This window comes from Nerophis lumbriciformis, linkage group LG14 (genome assembly GCF_033978685.3).
Source record: "Nerophis lumbriciformis linkage group LG14, RoL_Nlum_v2.1, whole genome shotgun sequence".
Classification (NCBI taxonomy): Eukaryota; Metazoa; Chordata; class Actinopteri; order Syngnathiformes; family Syngnathidae; genus Nerophis; species Nerophis lumbriciformis.
This window is the reverse complement of record NC_084561.2, coordinates 25,821,452-25,847,823: the sequence shown is the minus strand read 5'-3', so window position 1 is coordinate 25,847,823 and position 26,372 is coordinate 25,821,452. Positions and strand designations below refer to the sequence as shown.

General features: G+C 39.9%; 2 protein-coding genes across 5 annotated transcripts in view; both read left to right on the top strand.

Annotated features, from left to right (window-relative positions):
* alg6 (ALG6 alpha-1,3-glucosyltransferase) overlaps positions 1–26,372 on the top strand; it is a 494,479-nt gene that overhangs the window by 344,133 nt on the left and 123,974 nt on the right. The window lies entirely within an intron of this gene.
* On the top strand, positions 17,830–19,398 carry foxd3 (forkhead box D3). The gene has a single exon (XM_061976360.2). The coding sequence runs from the start codon at positions 17,957–17,959 to the stop codon at positions 19,055–19,057; it is 1,101 nt and encodes a 366-aa protein (XP_061832344.2). The 5' UTR covers positions 17,830–17,956; the 3' UTR covers positions 19,058–19,398.

The window sequence follows — 26,372 nt, the reverse complement described above, 5'->3', positions numbered from 1 at the left end:
TATTGAAACGGATGGTTGTAGTGTGGAGGCAGGTAGCGAAAACGAAATTGAAGAAGAAACTGAAGCTATTGAGCCATATCGGTTTGAACCGTATGCAAGCAAAACCGACGAAAACGACACGACAGCCAGCGACACGGGAGATAGCGAGGACGAATTCGGCGATCGCCTTCTAACCAACGATTGGTATGTGTTTGTTTGGCATTAAAGGAAACTAACAACTATGAACTAGGTTTACAGCATATGAAATACATTTGGCAACAACATGCACTTTGAGAGTGCAGACAGCCCAGTTTTCATCAATTAATAAATTCTGTAGACATACCCTCATCCGCTCTCTTTTCCTGAAATTTGATCTCTCCAGTCCAGTTGGAAATGCATCTGCTTTGAGTGTCGCAGGATATTCACACATTCTTGCCATCTCTGTCGTAGCATAGCTTTCGTCGGTGAAGTGTGCGGAACAAACGTCCAATTTCTTGCCACTTTCGCATCTTTGGGCCACTGGTGCAACTTGAATCCGTCCCTGTTCGTGTTGTTACACCTTCCGACAACACACCGACGAGGCATGATGTCTCCAAGGTACGGAAAACACTCGAAAAAACGGAAAATAACAGAGCTGATTTGACTCGGTGTTTGTAATGTGTTTGAGAAAATGGCGGATTGCTTCCCGATGTGACGTCACGTTGTGACGTCATCGCTCCAAGAGCGAATAATAGAAAGGCGTTTAATTCGCCAAAATTCACCCATTTAGAGTTCGGAAATCGGTTAAAAAAATATATGGTCTTTTTTCTGCAACATCAAGGTATATATTGACGCTTACATAGGTCTGGTGATAATGTTCCCCTTTAAATGTGTTTGTTTGTTCTTCTCTTGACTACAAAGTAGACTATCTAGCATTACATTTGCTCACTGACTCTTTTTATTTATATAATATACAACAAACACACACACACACATCGGTAGCTGTCAACACGCAATATGGCTTCCGGTCCGTCACTCAAACACGTCCATGTGCAACACAAACACAAAAAACAATTCCTATTGTTACAAAATGCACACCCACATATCATGCTAATTGATTGTGTGATATATCCAGTGTTGGGACTAACGCATTACAAAGTAACGCGTTACTGTAACGCCGTTATTTTCGGCGGTAACTAGTAGTCTAACGCGTTATTTTTTATATTCAGTAACTCAGTTACCGTTACTACATGATGCGTTACTGCGGTATTTTACGTTACTTTTTATATAGTTTGTATTGACATAAACAGGGTAGAATTGCTTTCCAGCATTCTCTGTCTCATACGTGTGTGTCTCTCTCTCTATGGCTCCAACTCCAACCACATGTCTCGGTCCGGCTGCTGCTAATAAAGGCGACAGGTGATTAGATAACCAGCCCCAACTGGGCAATCTACTCACCTGCCGCTGGCTTCGAGGCCGGTCGTTACACACATGCTCCGCGGCAGGCCCGCAGACCACGTCCCCCTCCACAGTTACTTTTCACAGTAACGCATTACTTTTTGGCGTAAGTAACTGAATTAGTAACTGAGTTACTTTTGAAATCAAGTAACTAGTAACTGTTTTCAGTAACTAACACAACACTGGATACATCATGTAAAAGGTATGTTCTCCGCACATGCATGCCGTACATAAATAATATTTCCAGCTGAGTGTAATTGTAATGATTAGAAACTGAGACTGAGCCAATCAGTGGCCACGATACTGAACAGCACGCTCTGATTGGTTTGGTCTCATCTAGTGGCCAATACTAGTATAGTATGGATAGTTTAAAAAAAGGCTGAAAATGTTTCATTTATGACCAAAATATTGTGTAAAACTACAACATTTTTGCGATGTGGTGAAGCCACATTATTTCGCGAGGGACGACTGTATTGGCATGTATTTCCTGAGTTTGTGTCACGATCGGCTCACTCGGAGTAAGACCCCAACGCAGAGCAGAAAAATAAATAAAATAATAACAAAAAGAACACTCAAAAAGGAGTGAGGACAAAATAACTAAGGATGCACACATTAATGAGTGAGGAATAGAAAGAGCACACTTAAAGTAACACAACACAGCAAGACCGGGACTGAGCCACAGGGGACAAGAAGCGTGTGTGGAGCCAAAGCAGAGGCGATGCACACGACTGGAAGGGTGAACCATCAGGGAATCTACTGCAGTCGAGTGAAGGGACTTAAAAGCGTAAGTAGTCGGGAGGAAATAAGTATCAGGTGTGCATAAACCATAAAAATATAAAATAAAACGGTTGTGATAATAAAATATATCAATCCAATCATTATACTATCGACCATATACCGGTCCTATACTGGTATCACTAATGTTGATATTTGTCATGATCCGCCCACCCCTGTTTACATTCAAGCGGTTAACTATGCTTTTTTGGTATTGTCCTACAGCATGCATAATGCTACTTGTAAGAAACTTTGATCATTTGCCGCCATGGAGGCAAGGATTAGTGATTTGTCCACTTGTTGCTGTCAAATTTGCCGGACACAGCTGGAATGTGTCATCAACATGCATTATTGCCATACAATCATAGTATTAAAAGCTCTATTGTCGGTCAAATGTACAAACCTCGTTTCCATATGAGTTGGGAAATTGTGTTAGATGTAAATATAAACGGAATACAATGATTTGCAAATCATTTTCAACCCATATTCAGTTGAATGCACTACAAAGACAAGATATTTGATGTTCAAACTCATAAACTTTTTTTTTTTTTGCAAATAATCATTCATTTAGAATTTCATGGCACGTGCCAAAGTAGTTGGGAAAGGGCATGTTCACCACTGTGTTACATGGCCTTTCCTTTTAACAACACTCAGTAAACTTTTGGGAACTGAGGAGACTCATTTTTTAAGCTTCTCAGGTGGAATTCTTTCCCATTCTTGCTTGATGTACAGCTTAAGTTGTTCAACAGTCCGGGGGTCTCCGTTGTGGTATTTTAGGCTTCATAATGCGCCACACATTTTCAATGGGAGACAGGTCTGGACTACAGGCAGGCCAGTCTAGTACCCGCACTCTTTTACTATGAAGCCACGTTAATATAACACGTGGCTGGGCATTGTCTTGCTGAAATAAGCAGGGGCGTCCATGGTAACGTTGCTTGGATGGCAACATATGTTGCTCCAAAACCTGTATTTACCTTTCAGCATTAATGGCGCCTTCACAGATGTGTAAGTTACCCATGTCTTGGGCACTAATACACCCCCATACCATCACAGATGCTGGCTTTTCAACTTTGCGCCTACAACAATCCGGATGGTTCTTTTCCTCTTTGGTCCGGAGGACACGACGTCCACAGTTTCCAAAAACAATTTGAAATGTGGACTCGTCAGACCACAGAACACTTTTCCACTTTGTATCAGTCCATCTTAGATGAGCTCAGGCCCAGCAAAGCCGACGACGTTTCTGGGTGTTGTTGATAAACGGTTTTCGCCTTGCATAGGAGAGTTTTAACTTGCACTTACAGATGTAGCGACCAACTGTAGTTACTGACAGTAGGTTTCTGAAGTGTTCCTGAGCTCATGTGGTGATATCCTTTACACACTGATGTCGCTTGTTGAAGCAGTACAGCCTGAGGGATCAAAGGTCATGGGCTTAGCTGCTTACATGCAGTGATTTCTCCAGATTCTCTGAACCCTTTGATGATATTACGGACCGTAGATGGTGAAATCCCTAAATTCCTTGCAATAGCTGCTTGAGAAAGGTTTTTCTTAAACTGTTCAACAAATTGCTCACGCATTTGTTGACAAAGTGGTGACCCTCGCCCCATCCTTGTTTGTGAACGACTGAGCATTTCATGGAATCTACTTTTATACCCAATCATGGCACCCACCTGTTTTATTATTATTTATTGCCACCTTTCCCAACTTCTTTGTCACGTGTTGTTGCTGGCATCAAATTCTAAAGTTAATGATTATTTGCAAAAAAAAAAAAGTTTATCAGTTTGAACATCAAATATGTTGTCTTTGTAGCATATTCAATTGAATATGGGTTGAAAATGATTTGCAAATCATTGTATTCCGTTTATATTTACATCTAACACAATTTCCCAACTCATATGGAAACGGGGTTTGTATATAATTGATATCGTGTATTGTCATGAAAGTCATGAAAGACCGTAGTGTCACATGCTCGCGTGATTGCTGGCGCTGGGATCCCAAGATGCAGAGACTGCAGGCGAAGTGCATGTAACAAGTCCTTTTAATCAGGGACAGTGCAAAAAAAACAGCTAGTGCACATAGCACAAAGTCACAATAGACAAACGAACCAATGTCGAAGGAAGTCGACACTGACAGATAAACGCTCTTGATTATTGATCAGAGGCAGGTGAGTCCCCTGATTACCAATCAGGAGCAGGTGTGAATAACCGCGCTCGGAAACAGTGGTAAAGTCAATGCAAGGTATAATCAAAACAGAAAGTGGAACCAAAACAGGGACCAAGCAGATTCGATTTAGTAGGGCACAACAGTTCACAATAATGTGTGCACAATGCTTATATCTTGTAATATCTTAGAATCACCTCCCACTTTTTTGAATCATTTAACAATCTGGTTTGCCTTATTTTATAAGCAGCCCCAGTGTCGCACGGCACCTGAAACCCCCATTGGTGAATGTTGCAGACAGGGCCACCTTAATTAACCTAAGGGGGGCTCTGGGGAGGTTTAGCACCCCCCCCCCCCCCAACCTGAACACTCCCCTAACCTAAAAACGCAGTTTTGAAAAAGAAATCATGAATTTACACAACAGAACAGCAACAATGCAAAAATATCACCCATGCACGTCTGTGCGAGACTGCCGTAGCTTTTAGCTCAGTAGTCAGCACGCTCGCCTCTCACACCGGCAACCTGAAGCCCAGAAAAAAACAACACAGCCGAGAGTGGTAGTACAAACCCCGTTTCCATACAAGTTGCGAAATTGTGTTAGATGTAAATATAAACGGAATACAATTATTTGCAAATCATTTTCAACCCATATTCAGTTGAATATGCTACAAAGACAACATATTTGATGTTCAAACTGATAAACTTTTTTTTTTGCAAATAATCATTAACTTTAGAATTTGATGCCAGCAACACGTGACAAAGAAGTTGGGAAAGGTGGCAATAAAATCTTGATAAAGTTGAGGAATGCTCATCAAACACTTATTTGGAACATCCCACAGGTGTGCAGGCTAATTGGGAACAGGTGGGTGCGATGATTGGGTATAAAAACAGCTTCCCAAAAAATGCTCAGTCTTTCACAAGAAAGGATGGGACGAGGTACACCCCTTTGTCCACAACTGCGTGAGCAAATAGTCAAACTTTTTAAGAACAACGTTTCTCAAAGTGCAATTGCAAGAAATTTAGGGATTTCAACATCTACGGTCCATAATATCATCAAAAGGTTCAGAGAATCTGGAGAAATCACTGCACGTAAGCGGCATGGCCGGAAACCAACATTGAATGACCGTGACCTTCGATCCCTCAGACGGCACTGTATCAAAAATCAACATCAATCTCTAAAGGATATCACCACATGGGCTCAGGAACACTTCAGAAAACCACTGTCACTAAATACAGTTGGTCGCTACATCTGTAAGTGCAAGTTAAAGCTCTACTATGCAAAGCGAAAGCCATTTATCAACAACATCCAGAAACGCCGCCGGCTTCTCTGGGCCCGAGATCATCTAAGATGGACTCATGTAAAGTGGGAAAGTGTTATGTGGTCTGACGAGTCCACATTTCAAATTGTTTTTGGAAATATTCAACATCGTGTCATCCGGACCAAAGGGGAAGCAAACCATCCAGACTGTTATCGACGCAAAGTTGAAAAGCCAGCATCTGTGATGGTATGGGGGTGCATTAGTGCCCAAGGCATGGGTAACTTACACATCTGGGAAGGCACCATTAATGCTGAAAGGTACATACAGGTTTTGGAACAACATATGCTGCCATCTAAGCGCCGTCTTTTTCATGGACGACCCTGCTTATTTCAGCAAGACAATGCCAAGTCACATTCAGCACGCGTTACAACAGCGTGGCTTCGTAAAAAAAGAGTGCGGGTACTTTCCTGACCCGCCTGCAGTCCAGACCTGTCTCCCATCGAAAATGTGTGGCGCAATATGAAGCGTAAAATACGACAGCGGAGACCCCGGACTGTTGAACGACTGAAGCTCTACATAAAACAAGAATGGGAAAGAATTCCACTTTCAAAGCTTCAACAATTAGTTTCCTCAGTTCCCAATCGTTTATTGAGTGTCGTTAAAAGAAAAGGTGATGTAACACAGTGGTGAACATGCCCGTTCCCAACTACTTTGGCATGTGTTGCAGCCATGAAATTCTAAGGTAATTATTATTTGCAAAAAAAAATAAAGTTTATGAGTTTGAACATCAAATATCTTGTCTTTGTAGTGCATTCAATTGAATATGGGTTGAAAAGGATTTGCAAATCATTGTATTCCATCTAACACAATTTCCCAACTCATATGGAAACGGGGTTTGTAAAATATCACTACACATAGCTGAGCTGTTTGTGATTGACAGCTATGAACACCAATCGTTGCATTCCGCTGTCAAAATCCGGGGCCCCTGATTGGGCGGGGTTCCTCGGTAAACCCTTGCATGGTGGCAGAGGCCGATACACCGTCAGAGCTGCTCATTATTACATGCGAGGGGGGGACTTCTGATCTTTTTAATTATTCTGCACTTCATTTCTATTCCACCATTGAAAACGCAACATGAGAATTGATTGCCTCAAAGATCCATCTTTATAATCTCCCCCCTCAGCCCATAAATTATCCAACTTTAGGCCAAGGTGGCAAAAGCAGCACTCTGCTGCGTGTCAGACTCCAACACTCTTTCTCGCCGCCTGAAAAAGGCAAGGGTGGTGGTGGGGGGGAGAAAACGTACACTTGTTATCTTGTGAACTCTCAAACATGCAAGATGGGAATCTCTTGAATGTCAGCGTCCAAAAAGGAATTAACAATAGATCTTTTTATTGTCACACGGGGTCATTAGGCTGCCAATCGGGGGGTAATTATGGAAATGATCTCCTCGGCTCTTTGGAATGTTTTCCTGCTTCCACGAGGACTTGAAAGTGTTCAATCAGCCTCTCTTGTGGGAAAGTTCAGTCATAACTGCGTGTGTAGCGGCCAAATCAAATTAAGCAAAGACATTTCATTAGTATTTATGGCCCTGAGGCATTTGTAAAAGTATGGCGCGGTGAGGTAATGGCGGGAGTGTGGACAGGAGAATTATTGCCTAATGACAAAGACCATACCTAGAAGACATACACATGCATGATAATGAATAGGAGACATTGATTGCATCTTTAAAGAGGATACTTGAGGGAATGTAAAATATTGATGCTGGTGTGCCTGACTTTGGACTTCCAGCACAGGTGCAACAGAGGTCATATTTATTCAGATTTCAGTCTTGCACAGCTATATTGCAAATAACCTAATAATTGAAACAAAGTACAGTTAGCCCTGGAGCATTTTTAAAAAAGGATTGAAAATGCAAAAAGATTGGTGAAAAATATTGTTTTTGTTTTAGTATGGGTTTTCTTTGAGGACAAAAATGACACAAACCTTCCCAATTATTAAAAAGCCCACTGTTTAATATGTTTAACATGATTATTTGGTGAACATCGTTTCATCCCACTAATTTTGGTGGTTCTTGAACTCACCATAGTGTGGACTATGTAAACAGTTTGTTTACATGTAAAATCTTCCACTCCTTCTTTGTCTCATTTTGTCCACCAAAAGTTTCATGCTGTGCGTGAATGCACAAAGGTGAGCTTTGTTGATGTTATTGACTTGTTGGAGTGCTAATCAGGCTATGTAGGCTAGCTGTATGTACATATTGCATCATTATGCCTCATTTGTAGGGATATTTGAGCTAATTTAATTTCCTTTACTTATGTTCTCTGTGTATTTAATTTATATTTTCATGTCTCATGACACATTATCTGTATGTAATATTGGCTGCATTTATGATAGTGGTTTGTGAGCCATGTTGTTCCAGACCACAGCAAACGTTACCTAGCTTGCCAAAATTGTAATAAATCTGTTAAAAGAAGACAGCCTGCCATTTCCTTTAAATTGGACAAACACATCTATACCTTTGGCCATTCTAAGACAGTAATTTCCAGGAGTTATCTCACCTTCTGAGTAGCCTCTGATTTACTAATGGTTTCTAATGTTGTAAAAATGTTTAGAATAAAAAATTAAGTTTCAACATTTCTGTCAACAAAGATTTGCTTTAGCCTGTAACACAGTCATTTTGATAGTAGGCTATTATAGCTAATATAGACACTTAAGTCATGTGTTGTCTTCATTATAACACTTATATAAGACTTTTAAAGTAATTTTGATAGTAGGCTGTTATAGTTAATATAGACACTTACATCATGTGTTGCCTTCATTATAACACTTACGGTATATACGTTTTTTAATTTTTTGCGGCTCCAGACTGATTTGTTTTTTGTATTTTTCGTCCAATATGGCTCTTTCAACATTTTGGGTTGCCGACCCCTGGGTTAGCCCATTGATTCCTAAATATTTAATATATTAGAAAATCCACGCCACTGTAGGGGACCCGAGTAGCTCTTTCAGCAACACTGTTTCATACACAGTGTGGGAAAGAGCACTACCGCAATTAATTGCATTGTTTTTTATAATTGAAAATACTGCCATAATGTCATCTTTTTAGTCTGCAGTATGTGCATTACTTTATTCTAAGGGTGGCAAACTTTTTTTTATTGAGGGCCACATCGCAGTTATGGCTGCCCTTGTAACAGCGAATATACATGAATATCAGACGTGCTGAAGAAAAGTATTATTTATTCCGATTCTAAATTGATTTATAATTTTCAAAAATATTTTATTTGTTCAAATAATACATTTTTAAAACAAATGTTTTATAGGCCATTTCTGCACTTCCTCGCAGCCAAGAAACACTTTGGGAACCTGTAACCTCTTTTGAAAAGCTTCTATTATTTTTATACCAAATACCGTATTTTCCGCACCATAAGGCGCCCTGGGTTAAAAGCCGCGCCTTCAATGAACGGCATATTTCAAAACTTTGTCCACCTATAAGCCGCCCCATGTTGTAAGCCGCATCTAACTGCGCTAAAGGAATGTCAAAAAAACAGTCAAATAGGTCAGTCAAACTTTAATAATATATTAAAACCAGCGTGATGTGGGCGCGCACGGAGTCGTATATCAACATGGACAGAGCTGCGTGAAAAAAGCCACCCGGCCTCTTCGCGTAAACTTAAACTTACCTTAACCACTCGCTCATCTTTTCTTCATCCATCCCTTCGAGTTAGCTTTTATGATGACGCCGGCTGGAAAGGTCTCTTTTGGCAAGGTCTTCCTTTTGAATATCACCATGGGTGGAAGTTTCTCGCCATTAGCATGGCAAGCTAGAACCACAGTGAAGGATGACTTCTCATTCCCTGTGGTGCGAATATTCACCGTACGTGCTCCCGTTGTATCCACAGTGCGGTTCACAGGAATATCAGTTGCTGTGAAATACCGTAGTAATCCGTGTGCGGATGGAGAGATTGCGTCTTTTCATGAACCGGATCCCTGTCGCTTTGTAGGAGCCATTTTGTGGTCTTTACAGATGTAAACACACAAAGGAAATGATAATATCCGCGCGCTTTTTCTTCTTCTACGCGGGCGGGTGGTTGCTTACAGTAGAAGAAGAAGCGCTTCCTGTTCTATGGGGGCGGGTGCTTACCTTGGCGGTTGCTTGCGTAGAAGAAGAAGCGCTTCCTGTTCTACCGGGAAAAAAGATGGCGGCTGTTTACCGAAGTTGCGAGACCGAAACTTTATGAAAATGAATCTTAATATTTATCCATATATAAAGCGCACCGGGTTATAAGGCGCACTGTCAGCTTTTGAGAAAATTTGTGGTTTTTAGGTGCGCCTTATAGTGCGGAAAATACGGTAATATATTTTAACAGCCGGTTTGAATCGAGAATTAATTGTGATTAGAATAGTCACCCCAATAATCGGAATAGAATTGTGAGTTTTTGAAAGTTTCACATCTCTACTTACACAATAGCCTATGCTCCAGGGCTATTCAACGGTTGGCCTAGGGGGCCAAATCTGGCCCGGTAATGACACCATACCGGCCCTGGAGTACAGTTCAAACTTAGGCCCCTTCTACACTAAGGTTATCCAGGATAAATCCCACCTAACCTTATCCTTGTCCACACACACACAATGGTCGTTTAATAGAACAAAACGCATACTTGTGATTTACAGAACTGTGGCGTTCCTTAAGGCACTCCTGTAAGTCCTCTCCTGTTCTGCAGTTACACATTTTTTCATAATGTGATTTATGTCACTAAAATGTTGCTAAACTTCTTTAGTTATACTAGTGGTGTGCCTCAAGGATCCATTTTAGGTCCTCTCTTATTCTACATTTGGGCTATTCAACTGGTGGCCTGCGAGTTCAGTTCAAAAGACTTGTGAGAGACTTACATATTTTGCAGAAGCTCCTTAAAAAAAGCAGAGTGCACCTGCAACGTCGACAAAATCAAATGTCTACTGTAAAGGACACCGGTTCTCCGGAATATATACAATAAGACTAAAAGTGAAGGGAGACGTCCGCCCCCCTGTCCTTAGCTTTGGTTTGGTCTGTATGGTCTGTATTGATATAGCGCTTCACTATATCTGGAATGATAACCAAAGCGCATTAAATAACAGGCCACATTCACCCATTCACAACATTCACCCATTCACACATGCATTCACACACTGGTGGCGGAAGCTTCCATGCAAGGTGCTAACCACGACCCATCAAGAGCAAGGGTGAAGTGTCTTTCCCAAGGACACAACGACCATGACTAGGATGGCGGAAGCTGGAATCAAACCTCGAACCCTCGAGCTTTCTGAGAATGTAGCCCCCAAAACTATTTAGTTGAATATCCCTCGCCCATGCATTTGATTATTACAATTTTAACACACAACTTGATGGACAACTTGCGTTAAAATCATAAGTCAAAGTGAATAGCAGATATTTAAGTATCTATAGTCATAGTCATCACTCGCCATATCGCAGATTTTTGTTTTTGTTTCTTTTAAGCATACTCTACACTGTTTTTGCCCTAAATTATGCATTTCCAAGCATAAGAATGGCTAAATTGAATTGTGCTATCAATACTACAGTAGTAAACCAATCAGGTCACGTATTGTGGCCACTGATTGGCTCATCACTATATTGGATTAATGGAGTCTAAAGGTGATTACAGGGTGTTAGGTCATGTTTAGAGGGCTCACATAATGTTGAGAGCTGTATTTAGAAGGTAGTGAACTGACTTTTTTGGCCCTGTGATGAAGTGGCGACTTGTCCAGGGTAGTACCCAGCCTTCCGCCCGAATGTAGCTGAGATAGGCTCCAGCACCCCCCGCGACCCCGAAAGAGACAAGCAGTAGAAAATGGATGGATGGATGGATGGATGAACTGTTTTTATGTTATAGCTATATGAAAATATTTGATTTCTAATGATTCCTATACTTTGCAGTAGTGTTGTCCCGATACCAATATTTTGGTACCGATACCAAAATTATTTTGATAATTTTCGGTACTTTTCTAAATAAAGGGGACCACAAAACATTGCTTTATTGGCTTTATTTTAACAAAAAATCTTAGGGTACATTAAACATATGTTTATTATTGCAAGTTTGTCCTTAAATAAAATAGTGAACATACAAGACAACTTGTCTTAAGTAGTAGTAAGTAAGCAAACAAAGGCTCCAAATATGTCTGCTGACATATGCAGTAACATATTGTGTCATTTATCATTCTATTATTTTGTCTAAATTATTAAGGACAAGTGGTAGAAATTGACCGGTTGGCGGACCGGTACTTTTCAGAGGCGGTATATTACTGATTATGATTTATTAATATTGCGGTACTATATTAATACCGACCGGTATACCATACAACCCTGCTTTGCAGTAATTTGTTTATCGCAGCCATGTTTGGTCGTAAACAAGGAATGGGTGTACAATGTAAATGTTCTGTTAAAATGAAAAGATCAAACACATTTAGTGAACAAAATGGCATACTTTATTGATGCACGTTATTTTCAGGCCTTGAGTTTAACACCTGTGCTCTGTATATGTCCTGTTACACTTCTCCAAAGAGAGATAAATATCCTATAAATGACCATTGCCTATTTCAGATCAAACGTACGTTTTTGTCTTTGTGTAGTAAAAGTTCCCCATTGTGTGCCGCACACAGAGGACGGTAATGAAGTCAGAGAGCTATGTGCAGTAAATTGCAACACCTGATTTGAATCACTGGGTCTGTTCAGTCCACTTAACCTCCCGGTAATTGACAATTAAAAGGTGCAATCCTTAATTTCAATAGACAGCGCCATGACTTTGATTAGTGTGTGGGATGTGCACTTCCCTGCTGCCATAACACACAAGGACACGAGTGACACCCAAAATAACAGCGGTGTCGTATATAAAAGGCCTTCTTTACATAACATGAACAGTTCTGCCAGTTCTAATCAAAACACCATGATCCCATTTTCTATTATTTTGCTCATGCTTTAATGAATTGGGTTGAAAAAGAGGTTGACAGATAATGTGAATGACTATTATCCGTATGGTAATTTAGTGTGATGTTACATATATGCATCGATAGTCAAGAGCAGGGGTGTCAAACTCATTTTAGCTCATAAGCCGCATGGAGGAATATCTATTCCCAAGTGGGCCGTAATGGTAAAATCATGGCATGATAACTTAAAAAATAAAGTCAACTCCAGGTTGTTTTCTTTGTTTTACTTTGGCCGAAAATTAGAACAAGCATATTATGAAAACGTACAAAACAAACACTTCCGAGTTTGTTGAAAATTCTGAGGAAATTGGTGCAGTTTCAAAAACACAATGGGCTTAGACTTGGTCTCAGTGTATCTACAAAGCCAGGATTCAACTTTAAGTCACAGTCTTTCTGGGATGGAACAAAAAACACAACATGTAAACTCTTCTATGTATCAAATAACTCCTTTGTCATGTCCACGTATCAATCCAGTGCTAAAGTTAAAGTCAAAAGTTAAAGTACCAATGATTGTCACACACACTAGGTGTGGCGAAATTATTTGCTGCATTTGACCCATCACCCTTGATCACCCCCTGGGAGGTGAGGTGAGCAGTGGGGAGCAGTGAGCAGCAGCGGTGGCCGCACCCGGGAATCATTTTGGTGATTTAACCCCCAATTCCAACCCTTGATGCTGAGTGCCAAGCAGGGAGGTAATGGGTCCCATTTTTATAGTCTTTGGTATGACTCGGCCGGGGTTTGAACTCACAACTTACCGATCTCAGGGCGGACACTCTAACCCAGTGTTTTTCAACCTTTTTTGAGGCAAGGCACATTTTTCTCATTAAAATATCCGGAGGCACACCACCAGCAGAAAACATTAAAAGAAGAAACTCGACCAGGTCGCCGTGCCTTATTTTGAGTTGGTTGATGTTTTCCTGTAGGTAGTGTTTTAGTTCTTGTCTTGCGCTCCTATTTTGGTGACCCTTCCTGTTTTGTTGGTGTTTTCCTGTAGCAGTTTCATGTCTTCCTTTGAGCGCTATTCCGCACAACTTCTTTGTGTTAGCAAGCAAGACTATTTACATTGTTGCTATCCTTCTTTGTGTGGACATTGTTGATTGTCATGTCAAGAACAGATGTACTTTGTGGACGCCGTAAGTTTTTGCTGTCGTCCAGCATTCTGTATCTGTTTACTTTGTAGCCAGTTCAGTTGTACTTTCGTTTTGCATAGCCATTGCCTTTCCCTTTCCCTTTTGTTAATTTTTGGCTTAAGCATTACATACCTTTTTACCTGCACACTGCCTCCCTATGTGGTCTGCATATTGGGATTACAACAAACCATCCCCGTCTCACCCGACACATTCCGACTTTTACAAAGCAATTAACTACCTGCTGCCACCTACTGACATGGAGTATTACGTGGTTACCCTGCCGAGTTTTACACAGCACAGGCACTAAGCAATGGCACATTATTTGCAGATTATAATTATTGATTTGCAAAAAAAATATTTTTTGACCAATTAGGTGAAGTTGCATAATTTCCCACGGCACACCAGGCAATATCTCACGGCACACTAGTGTGCCGCGGCACAGTGGTTGAAAAGCACTGCTCTAACCACTAGGCCACTGAGTAGGTGGAGGCTAATTCAAAAAAACGTAAGACACGGAGGTAAACACTATTCAAAAGGATTCACTTTTCTTGTTTTTGACAGAGACATTTTTGGGGCTACAAGGGTGCCAAATGACGATGTGTTCGAAGCAGAAAACGTAAAACAGCAGGTTTTAAGTTTCATGTGGGTCGAGGAGGAGGAGCCACAGTCACCCTTTACTCTGTACCTCTTGCTTGGCCCCGGTATAAACCGTTTGCTTGCCTAACAGAATTGCTATTGTGACATCCAGTGGACACATTGAAAACAGCAGTTTATTTCGTTAAAAAAAACAGCTAATTTTTATACTTAACAAACTCATCACGCGGGCTGTAAAAACGTAAGTTTGACACCCCTGGTCAAGAGAATATTGAGTTCAGGGGCTTCTGCACCTCTGCAACACTGACAAATTGCTTCTTTTGTTTCACTCCATCAGAGTAAAAAAAAAAATGTCATTGATCTGTGTATTATTGTATTATTATTTTTTTGGAGAGGGGTTCACTAAATGTATCTTTCTTGCAAGATTCCTTCATTGATTTTGGTCTTTGTTCTATCCATAATGCTCCAATTACAGCAGCCATTGACACCCTGGCAGAATTAGCACATTGTTTACCATGCTTTTATTCCCTCAATGATTCCATATAAAGGCGGTCTGCGTGTGTTTTGACACCGTGCTTAAATAGAAAGCTCATTTGCACTGTTTACAGCCGGAATCACGTCCACGGCACGCCGGTCGTGTCGGCGTCATCTGAATGACAAAAAGCCTACAAACTGGTGACATTGCATGCAGTTAACAAGTACACATTGGCATGGTAATCTGCACGCATTTAGCTGGAGGAGGGGGCATTTTCCCACCACCGATGAGTGGGAAAATGCAGCCTATTTCTTTAAAGTGATAAAGAATAAAATAGCATACTGAAAAAAGAAAGGACAAAATGAGTGTCATGCATTTTTTCAACCAAAAGCCGCATGTATTCATTATCTTATATTCTCTATACCTGTCTAAATATATGCATATCGTATATTTAAATAATTTTAATACAAAGTGACGAACGGTTGGGGGAATTCCTGCATTCTTCACGTGACGTGAATGCATCCCATGCTACCTGCTGACATCTATTGGACGAAATGGGCCATAATAAACGAGCAATTGTGTAGAAGTAAACGAATCTTGAATTAATTATTGTTTTATCAGATTTCTAGCCTCTCTTAAACATCCGTGATGGGGAAGACATTTAGATTCAGGGCGACTTAATGTTTATCAATTAATTGGGCAGCAACATGAAAATGAGCTCCATCATGTTCGTTTGACAGTTGATATAGGAGTTGAAAAAAATATGCCATATTCATGTAATTTCAAAAAGTATGAAATGTTTCGTTTCATTGAAAATCATATTTTTTATTAAGATGCAAAAGCAATCGATGAAAAGTGTTATATTTAAAAATAATAATAATAATTTTAAAAAAGTGTAATATCCCATTATAAAAAAGGGACACATTTAAAATGCACACTTTTATTTTGCAGGTGGAAATTTTTTTTTTTTAAATAAAATCACAAATGTCAGTAAATACCAGCATCCAATTTACAAAAGACATTCCTAGATGGTGTTTTATTTGACTTGTTTCTGCACCTCTTGGGACTCAGGGATTTATCTATAAGTCACCGACATCAAATTTAATTAAATCTTTATTTTATTTGACAAATATTTTTTATTCCGCTCAAAAAAATAACCCATCTTTTTCGTATACACAAATATTCCCACCCGTACCTTTAACCCCGCCATATAGAGTATAAAAAAGGGCCTGCATTGTGTGAGAAAGAGAGGAAAAACTCCCTTGTCAGAAATCCACAGAGCATCACGTTATTATGATCACAATTATTAGTTATGTGACCTTGCTGTATATAGTTTCCTCTCCATCACCTGTCCTCCTGCAGCAGCACCCCATTACACACACACTCTCTCACTCACACACACACACACACACACACACACACATACTGGAGCGTGTTGTCTTATTATACTAAAAGGTTTAGTTGCGCTAAGCCGTGCACGTGTGCTTAAAACGTGCATTTCATTAACAAACTGCGGATTTATGAGGCTGCAAAAGATCACAGGAAGGACGACTATGATGTATCATATATATATATATATATATATATATATATATATATATATATATATATATATATATATATATGAGCAAAACATAGGAGTTGAACTATCACATACCTTAATAACAAACTATAATTATTATTAATTATATATCCATTATAGTGTTATAAAAACATGTACTCATATATGTATAGGCTGTATATATATATATATATATATATATATATATATATATATATATATATATATATATATATATATATATATATATATATATAGTGTTTAGGGTTTTATTTTGCAGCCTGAATGCATGTGCACAATTAAAACAAATGAATGACATAGGCCTAATATATATATATATATATTTTAAATGAGTCCTGCAAAATAATTATTATTAATTATCTGTCCATTATATCCTTATAATAATTGTGTGTATATATATAGTGTTTAGTGTTTTATTTTTGCAGCCTGGATGCACGTGCACAGTTCCAAAAAAGAAAAAAGAATGACATAGGCCTAATATTATTTTTTTTTTTTTAAATGAGTCCTGCAAAAGAATTGACTTATTCCTGCTAAGTAGTCCGTTTATTGACGGCCTCTCAGATCACACAGGTCGGCCAAAGATTAACACCAGAGAGGTCTCACTCCTCCTTATTAATTCCTTCATTGTATCCCAAAACCGACGCTATGCAGTAAGAGGACAAATAACAGCAACATTTAAAATGACTATTTTTATTACTGCATGTATATTGACTACTGGTGTTTTATTTTATTTTGTATTTTTTTTATCAACCCACCATAATGGACGTTTTAATCATGCAATAGTAAAACAATGCAATTAAACGATGACATTAGTGTAAAACCTTTTTTTTTTTTTTTTTTTTCGTTCCCTCCATGTTTTTTAAGCAGCTGCGCTCACCTTCATGCGTCTGAATGATGCTCTCTTATTTGCATTCTCCCGCTGCTGCATTTCCTACTGTTTTCACATGTAAAAAACACGCAATGACGGCAGTCGTTAGCACCTCTTTATTCTCCACATTCATTCCTGCGGGGGAATAAATCGACTTGAATTGTTGCTTTGCATTAAAAAAAAAAGGGAAAAAAAGAATTTAAATAACGCATACAAATTGTTATAAATAGAACACAATTATTAAAATCCGGACTTAACTGTCGTCGATTGGTTATGAATAAAAATATGCATTGTTGCGCGCGCTTTTTCGATCCTGCATCCTCCTCCTCCTCCTCTTCCTCTGTTGAACGGACGCAGAAAAGAGCGGCAAGCTGCTGATGTCCCGTTGTTGACAAATCCATGCAACAACTCCAAGTTTGCAGGCTGCTGCAGGGAGAAGGGGAAAGGGGGCGTTTGTGTGTCGTCATCGAACCACGTGATCGGCACTCAAGCTGGAGGTGGTGTAATGGTGGTGGTGTGTGAGGGGGGGTTCTATCAGTTAAAAAGCTCCGACCTTTTAAAAGCATGTGACATCTCCTCCCGGTGCTCCAAAGGAAATAAGCGAGTTAAAAGTAAAAGTCGCCATCTTGTACACAACTTGGACCGCAGCTGCAAGTGTGTCTTTTTTTTTTTTTCGTCCTTTTTTTTCCTGTGTGTGTGTGTGAAGAGAAGAAAAGTGAGATGACCCTGTCTGGAGGCAGCGAGAGAGCCAGCGACATGTCCGGCCAAACGGTGCTCACCGCCGAGGACGCGGACATCGACGTGGTGGGCGAGGGGGACGATGACGAGTGCATGGAGCGGGACAGCAGCGAAGACGAGGCGGACAAGGAGGAGGTGACGTCCGGCGGCGGCGGCGGCGACGCGGCGGCGGCGAGTCCCGGCTGCGACGAGAGCTCCGGGGAGGGTAAAGGTGAGGCTCATCAGGCCGGCGGCTCGCTCCAGAAGCCCAAAAACAGCCTGGTGAAGCCGCCTTACTCCTACATCGCCCTCATCACCATGGCCATCCTCCAGAGCCCCCAGAAGAAGCTCACCCTCAGCGGCATCTGCGAGTTCATCAGCAACCGCTTCCCGTACTACCGGGAGAAGTTCCCGGCGTGGCAGAACTCCATCCGCCACAACTTGTCCCTCAACGACTGCTTCGTGAAGATCCCCAGGGAGCCCGGTAACCCCGGGAAGGGCAACTACTGGACCCTGGACCCGGCTTCGGAGGACATGTTCGACAACGGCAGCTTCCTCCGGAGGAGGAAACGCTTCAAGCGGGTTCAACCGGACATCCTGCGGGACCAAACCGCGCTCATGATGCAAAGTTTCGGCGCGTACAGCCTCGGGGGTCCGTACGGGAGGCACTACGGCATCCACCCGGCGGCGTATTCCCATCACCCGGCGGCGTTGCAGTACCCGTACATCCCCCCGGTTGGACCCATGCTGCCCCCGGGGGTTCCGCTCCTGCCCTCGGTGGAGTTGAACCGGAAAGCGTTCAACTCGCAGCTCAGTCCGGGTCTGCAGTTGCAGCTCAACAGTCTGAGCACGGCGTCCATGATCAAGTCCGAGCCGTCCAACAGACCTTCGTTCAGCATAGAGAACATTATCGGCGTCTCCAGCGCGGCATCCTCGGCTCAGGCCTTCCTGCGGCCTCCAGTGACGGTTCAGTCGGCCTTGCTGAGCGCGCAGTCCCTCTCTCTGACCCGGACCTCCGCTGCCATCGCCCCGATCCTCAGTGTTCCTTCCAGTATTCTTTCCGGACACGTTTTACCCTCAGCGTCCAAATGGCCCTCACAATAACTTAAAAAAAAACAAACAAAAAAAAACTATTTTTATATTGAGACATTAATACAAAGGGGAAAACGTGCAGTGAACCCAAATAGGCAGCACTGGACTTTATGAAGATATGTAACATGAAAAAGGAAATATTTCTGTACAGGTAATATTTGTAAATATTTGTTTTTTTTAAACTTCTTTCATTCTATTCGTTATGTCATTAGTTTACATTTTTTTGTATGGAAGCAGGAATGTGGATATTTTGTTTTGATTTTTTTTATTTTGTATACGAGACACAAAAAGCTCTGAAATAATCTGTTTATTATAAAATAAAATATCAAGTATATGTAATTCTACGTAGCTATATTGTGTTGTACACTGGCTTTATTTGTAAATAAATCAGAAAGAATTCAAAGCTATTTTTCCCGTTATTTCCGCTTTAATTACATATTAAGGAAAATAACATCCCAATAGAAGAAAATTTGCAATGTAACCTATTTTTATTTCCAAGGCTATTTTATTTAAATCAAATTAAAAAAATGGCAATATTTTAGATAATTGTTTAAGACAAATGTACCGGGCAGTCAACAAATAATAATAGTGTACTTCAAATGTTATGGCAATGATATGAATTTCTTTTGTTGAACACGCATTACATTCACAATTTCACACATTCACAATTTCATATATTATATGAAGAAAGATAGTTTATTTATTCCTATACCTTTCTGAACAAATGTGTGTGTGTGGGAAGTGGGTCTTAGGTATTATACCTGTGTGCGATAAGTAGTTATTTTATTTCAGACCCAGGGGATGCATATCATAGAAAAAGAAAACGTACAAATAAAAGAAATACAAGCAGAAATAAAAATAAAATTAAAAAAAACTTGTATAAAAAAATATATAATTACGATGTTATTTTTAATGTAAACTACTAACTCAGTTCAAATATGTTGTAGGGTAAATTGAAATGCAGGTCCTGACACTTACACTATTTCCAATAACAATACATTCGTCATTATGCTATTAATTGTTTTTTATCAATGCATCGTGCGCTTGTTGACTATTTTAAATTCTTGAATCGACTATAGTTATTTTATTATTTTTTTATATTTGGATATTATACTTTATTTCTTTTTAACATCACGTCACGGGTGCAATCCTTTGGCAGAAATCGTCTCGGCTTCCGTCAAGATCACCGTTTCAACAGTTTCGCAGTTGTGTCTGGCTAATCACTTCTACACAAACAGCAAATGGCGTGTGTGTGTGTGTGTGTGTGTGTGTGTGTGTGTGTGTGTGTGTGTGTGTGTGTGTGTGTGTGTGTGTGTGTGTGTGTGTGTGTGTGTGTGTGTGTGTGTGTGTGTGCACTCTATATTTATCCGATCCCCATGGGAAAGAGAAAGTCAGTCAGACACCCAAGAAGGTGACAATGATGCAAAACTCCTCTCCAGTGTCACTCTGGTGTATTTGTAACACAAATAATGAAATAAAATTAAATTAAAACAATTAAAAAAAAGTAACAATACGTTGCAGCAGCCCACCATAATTAATTTATTCAGACGTCGTAAAATGGTTAATAATTTAAAATAATAATAAAAATTAAAAAAGGAAACACATTTTATCTATTATTGTCATTTTTATAATGCGGTTTAATGTTTATATGCGGGACATTTCCGGGGCGCACGCGCACACGACACCGTTTTTAATATCATAAATGGAGGAAATCGTGCATGAAATTGTTGGAAGGCCATCCTGCATGTGGTCAACATGGCTGCGAGGTGCTGCATCATTTCTCATATTTGCATTCGTCATTGGAGACGTGAGGAATGTGAAATCCAGATTCATCCTCCCGGGAACAAATCCACCTTAGTGGACTACAGAGTCCATTTGTCCGTTACGTCATCCCCTTGATGGTACACACACACACACACACGCACCCGAGTCATAAATATTGAAAGACGCATCGCTAATTAAGAAACTATAGTCTGTTTTTTTTTAATTAATGGATGAATTTTGCATGAACACTAAAATCAAATTGTAGTGTCAATATTTTGACCAAAAATTCAAAGTGCTGACTTGACACTCGTTTGAAGAGCAAACATTCCCAGCCTGCTCTATATTGAGCCGTGCAGCTGCACTTGCTGGTGCACAGGTGGACCCCAGCCCGCAGTGCCGTTCCCACACTTCTGACACGACTTGCCTTGTAGATGTTCAGACTTTAACAACACGACCATAAAAACAAAATAATAAAAAAAGTTTAGTCTGGGGTTGTGCAACTTGCGGCCCACGGGCAATTTGTGGGCAGAAGGCCCATATTTTGTGGCCCCTTGGCAATACTTAATTCCACATGACCATTTTAAAATATTATTTGGTTCTTAATTTTTATTCAGTTTTTTTGTACTTTATTTATTGCTATTATTACTACTATATTCTCACTATTTTATATTTTTTTATTCATTCATTATATTTTTACATATATTTTAAAATACGGCAGCACGGTGGCACAGGGGTTGGTACGTGTGCCTCACAATACGAAGGTCCTGAGTTCAATCATAGGCTCGGGATCTTTCTGTGTGGAGTCTGCATGTTCTCCCCGTGACTGCGTGGGTTCCCTCCGGGTACTCCGGCTTCCTCCCACCTCCAAAGACATGCACCTGGGGATAGGTTGATTGGCAACACTAAATGGTCCCTAGTGTGTGAATGTGAGTGTGAATGTTGTCTGTCTATCTGTGTTGACCCTGCGATGAGGGGGTGACTTGGTCAGGGTGTACCCCGCCTTCCGCCTGAATGCAGCTGAGATAGGCTCCAGCACCCCCTGCGACGCCAAAAAGGACAAGCGGTACAAAATGGATGAATGGATATTTTAAAATACATTTTTAGATTAAGTAAAATCTTAGTTATTCTCCAGTGTGGATGATTAATAGTTGGTGCTTTCCTCAATTCTCATTGCCATGTCATGTTTGTTTGGTTGTATTTGTTTATTTGAAGGACAATGTGCAGTTACATTAAGAAGATGACTCCACCAGATTTAGCACCATGCTAATTTCCATCTGTAATCCTTGTTATTGTTAAACGTGCTGTGTGTGCTCAGTACGCGTTCGTGTGGGTTTTGTGTGTGTGTGTGTGTGTGTGTGTGTGTGTGTGTGTGTGTGTGTGTGTGTGTGTGTGTGTGTGTGTGTGTGTGTGTGTGTGTGTTCTTGTATTTCTACCGTTTTTGAGACATCAACAAGGAAAAGTACCTTCCATATGAGGACCAGTGAACAAGTTAGGACCGAAATCATGGTCCCAATACGGAAAATCATTGCTCTTAATAAAGAGCAAAATACTAGAGTCCGTGAACATTGCTCCAAATTCAGGATTTTTTGTTGATTTAATGTGCATACACAAAAGTAAACATTGACAGGTGCAAAGGCAGCAATATATGATAAAACAAGATACAGCTAAAGAAGGACTTCCCTATTGATCCCCCCAAAAAATGCCAGGTGAACAGCTGATTTTACGACTTTCGGTGCTGACGTAAGACAACCCGCGGCCCATATGTGACCGTAGGATGAACAAATACACTACGGTACCACGACTATAGTGGCCATTAACAGTTAGCTTCTACAGCTGGGTTGCCCAAAGTGTGTCACAGGGGCCAACTGTGCTCTGTGACTTGTTTGTCATCGGCCTTAAGCACTTTACAAAAAGCAAAAAATAGAGATCTCAGTTGCACCCCTGGTGGTGAAATCTATCAAAATTGGGGTGGTCCCAAAAAGGAGGGATTTTTCAAATTGACTGTGTGTCAGTTTTAAAAGTGCTCCTCCTCTGGTCAACATATGAAATAACAAGTGTGTGTAAACATTTGAAGTGCTCCCCCACTGGCCAACATATAACAAGTGTGTGTAAGAAATTGAAATGCACCCTCTTTGGCCCAAATTAATACAATTCCAAAAATAAATATATATATAGAAACATACTGTAATAACTTGATAAATAATGAAGATTAAAAACCAATTACAAACAAAAAAATCAAAAAAAATAAATACTTTAACTAAAAGCAGTCTTTTTTCCACAATGTGTCGACTTATTTCTGATAAAATTGGGAACAATTTCTCATATTCTTTCTGTTTCTGTAATATTGAAATATTTTCTCGCAAAATGATTACTCTTTTATGTAAAATGATTACTCTTTTATGTAAAATTATTACTTTTTAATGCAAAATGGTGACAAATTCTGACTTTTACCACAGTATTGCCAATTTTTTTGTTGTTCTTGTAAAATAGTGACATTTTTTTGAGTAAAATGATGACTTTTGTCATAATTTTCCCAAGTAAAATTCCAATTATTATTATAATATTGCCAAACATTTTAAGTTTTCTTATAAAATTGTGACTTTTGTCGAATAAAATTACGAATCTGTTCATAAAATTGCGACTGTTATTGAGTAAAATTCCAACTTTTATCATAATATTGCACAACTGTTCAGATTTTCTTGTAATATTTTGACCTGCATTGAGGAAAATTATGACTTTTATTATAATACTGCCAAAATTAAAAGTTTTTCTTGTGAAATTGGGACCTATTTCTTGTGAAATTCCAACTCATTTTTCACAACAAGCTTTTTTATATTTGCGTAGTATGTATATTATATTAATGTTGTAAATACAAATCTTTATATATCTAGAAAAGGTGGTCCTAAAGAGGGAGGCATTTTTTGGAGGTCTCGAGAAGTAAACAAATGTGTGTGTGTAAAGCACAACGTAAAGTTTGACTGATTGATCAATTGATATTGACAGCTGAAACATTCAAGACAGGTGCAAACAATGACAGCACAACAAATACACACTAGGCAACACAAAGAGCAACTTCCTGTAAGCAAGCAGAAGTGTCTCTGACTGTCTCCTGGGGAAATCTACGTTGTCAAAATACACAATTTCCATATTCAATTTTACATAAGGCCTCATATGTAGCTCAGGGTCACCACAACTGCTGGTAGAAGTCGTTCTAAAATATCATTTTGTGAACGACTCACCCTGACTCGAGCTCCAGCATCGCCACAGGTAAATTGAGTGTGAAACCCTTGCGCTAGATAGAAAGTACTTATTCATACAGTACTTCCTCCGCTCTGCAGGGGGCAACAGCGAAACGAATACGCGTCACAATGAAGCAATAGAAGAAGACGGCTTGAATTCAAACTATGGCTGTCAGAGTTAAAGCGCTAACGCATGCGAATAAATCACATAAAAAACATTGCATTACTTATGTATAAACGCAGATTAATCACACAGTTTATGATGCTCCTATAGCTTTACTGGGGATGGTTATCTATACGGTCAGAGATCAGGTCAGTACATAAGCCATTTATCCATTTTCTATACCGCTTGTCCCTTTCGGAATCGCTGCACTCGGGCGGAAGGAAGATAGTGCAGTAAAAAGATGAGCGAGGTGGATAATTCCACTTCAAAATACATGCAGACGGTATTTTAGATAATGCTGTTACCATGTTTGAGCAAATAAATGAGGTTCAGTCAAGTAAATATTTTTTTTAATGTTTCTGTATGACATCCTGACAAACAAATTGCATTTTGTCGAAATATTGAGGTCTTTTTCAAAATTAATTTAAATCACCCAAGCAAGTAATTTGCTGCGATTAATCGTCGTCATCCTTAAAATTCGAAAGTGTGATTAATCTAAATAAAACCAATTATCGTCTGACAGCACTGATTTAAACAAACACAAAAATAAAATAAAATATAGGCTACAAAAATATGCATTTACCCAAAACGAAGCGGGGAACGAAGTAAACACTGTTTCAAATTGGAATATAAGAACTTTCAGAGGAACCATCACAACTTTGACGCAGTCCATTCCCCGGATTATTGACAAGTGTGGTTCTGTTTTTGTTGTTGTTGGGTTGTTTTTTTTAGACCCACGGAGGACGTTTGTGGCTTGCTGCAATACAAAAAAAAGCAGACAACACACTGGACAGCACCAGTCAGTCACAGAACAAATATCCAGTATATTCAGTATTATATATACCAGTGACGTGCGGTGAGGTTCATGGCTGGTGAGGCACTGACTTCATCACAGTCAGATTTACAAACATATGAACCCTAAAGAGTATTTTATTCACCATTTGATTGGCAGCAGTTAATGGGTTATGTTTAAAAGCTCATACCAGCATTCTTCCCTGCTTGGCACTCAGCATCAAGGGTTGGAATTGGGGGTTAAATCACCAAAAATGATTCCCGGCGCGGCGCTGCTGCTGCCCACTGCTCCCCTCACCTCCCAGGGGGTGATCAAGGGGATGGGTCGAATGCAGAGGACAAATTTCACCACACTTAGTGTGTGTGTGACAATCATTGGTACTTTAACTTAACTTTAACTTTACACATACAAACTGTAGCACACAAAAAAGCACATTTAATAAAAAAACGTTATGATGGTCTTACCTTTACTTATAAATGAAGTCCATGCGCCGCTCCTTCTGAACAAAAGCATCGATAACTTGTTTATAGAAGTCTTCCTTATCTTTCTTCAGTTTTAAAAGTCTTTCTGTCTCGATGGAGATCTTCCTTTAAGTATTACCTCCTGCTTCGATTGAAAGTCCAGTTTAGAAAACTGTTTTATTTTAGATATGTAATCCTCCATGTTAAAAGTCCAGGCAAGAGGAAAAAATAAACGATCGCTGCTAACTGTTGCTGCTTGTTGTCACTTCTTCTGCAGCCGAGTAGTCGCAGAAATACTCCCTGGGATCACTACCGCCCTCTACCACCAGGAGGCGGGATTACTGCGAGCCTCACACAGTGCGTCTTCGCAGCAGTTTTATGATTGCTCAGCACAAGAAATACGTTACACACATACAGTTGTTGACAAAATACACTGTACATTATATACGGTACCTCAGCTAACTAAACTCTGGAAATGTATAATATAGTTCATATAGCAATACGGTCTCACTGCACAGCAGGCCAGCAGTTAGCCGAGTCATTGCGCAATCCATGGTGAGGCTCAACTCAGTGACGTGCCTCAACTGGCTGGTGACTCACCGCAAGTCTCTTCTCAATATTTGAACGGCAAATGTGAAAATTCAGCGATTTTGAATAAAAAAAAATCTAAAACTGGTGAAGTTAAATGGAAAATAACTTTATAGTATAATCACTGCATACATATAACAATTTTAAAAACAAAATTTCTTTTTAAATTTTTTTTCTTTCCATGATGGCAGGTGAGGCGGGGCCTCACCTGCCTCCCCTGACTGCACGTCACTGATATATACAAACAACCATTATTCACACTGCATTACACAAATCAACCACGAGACTGCAGGGGTCCTCAACTACATTTGTCCAAAAG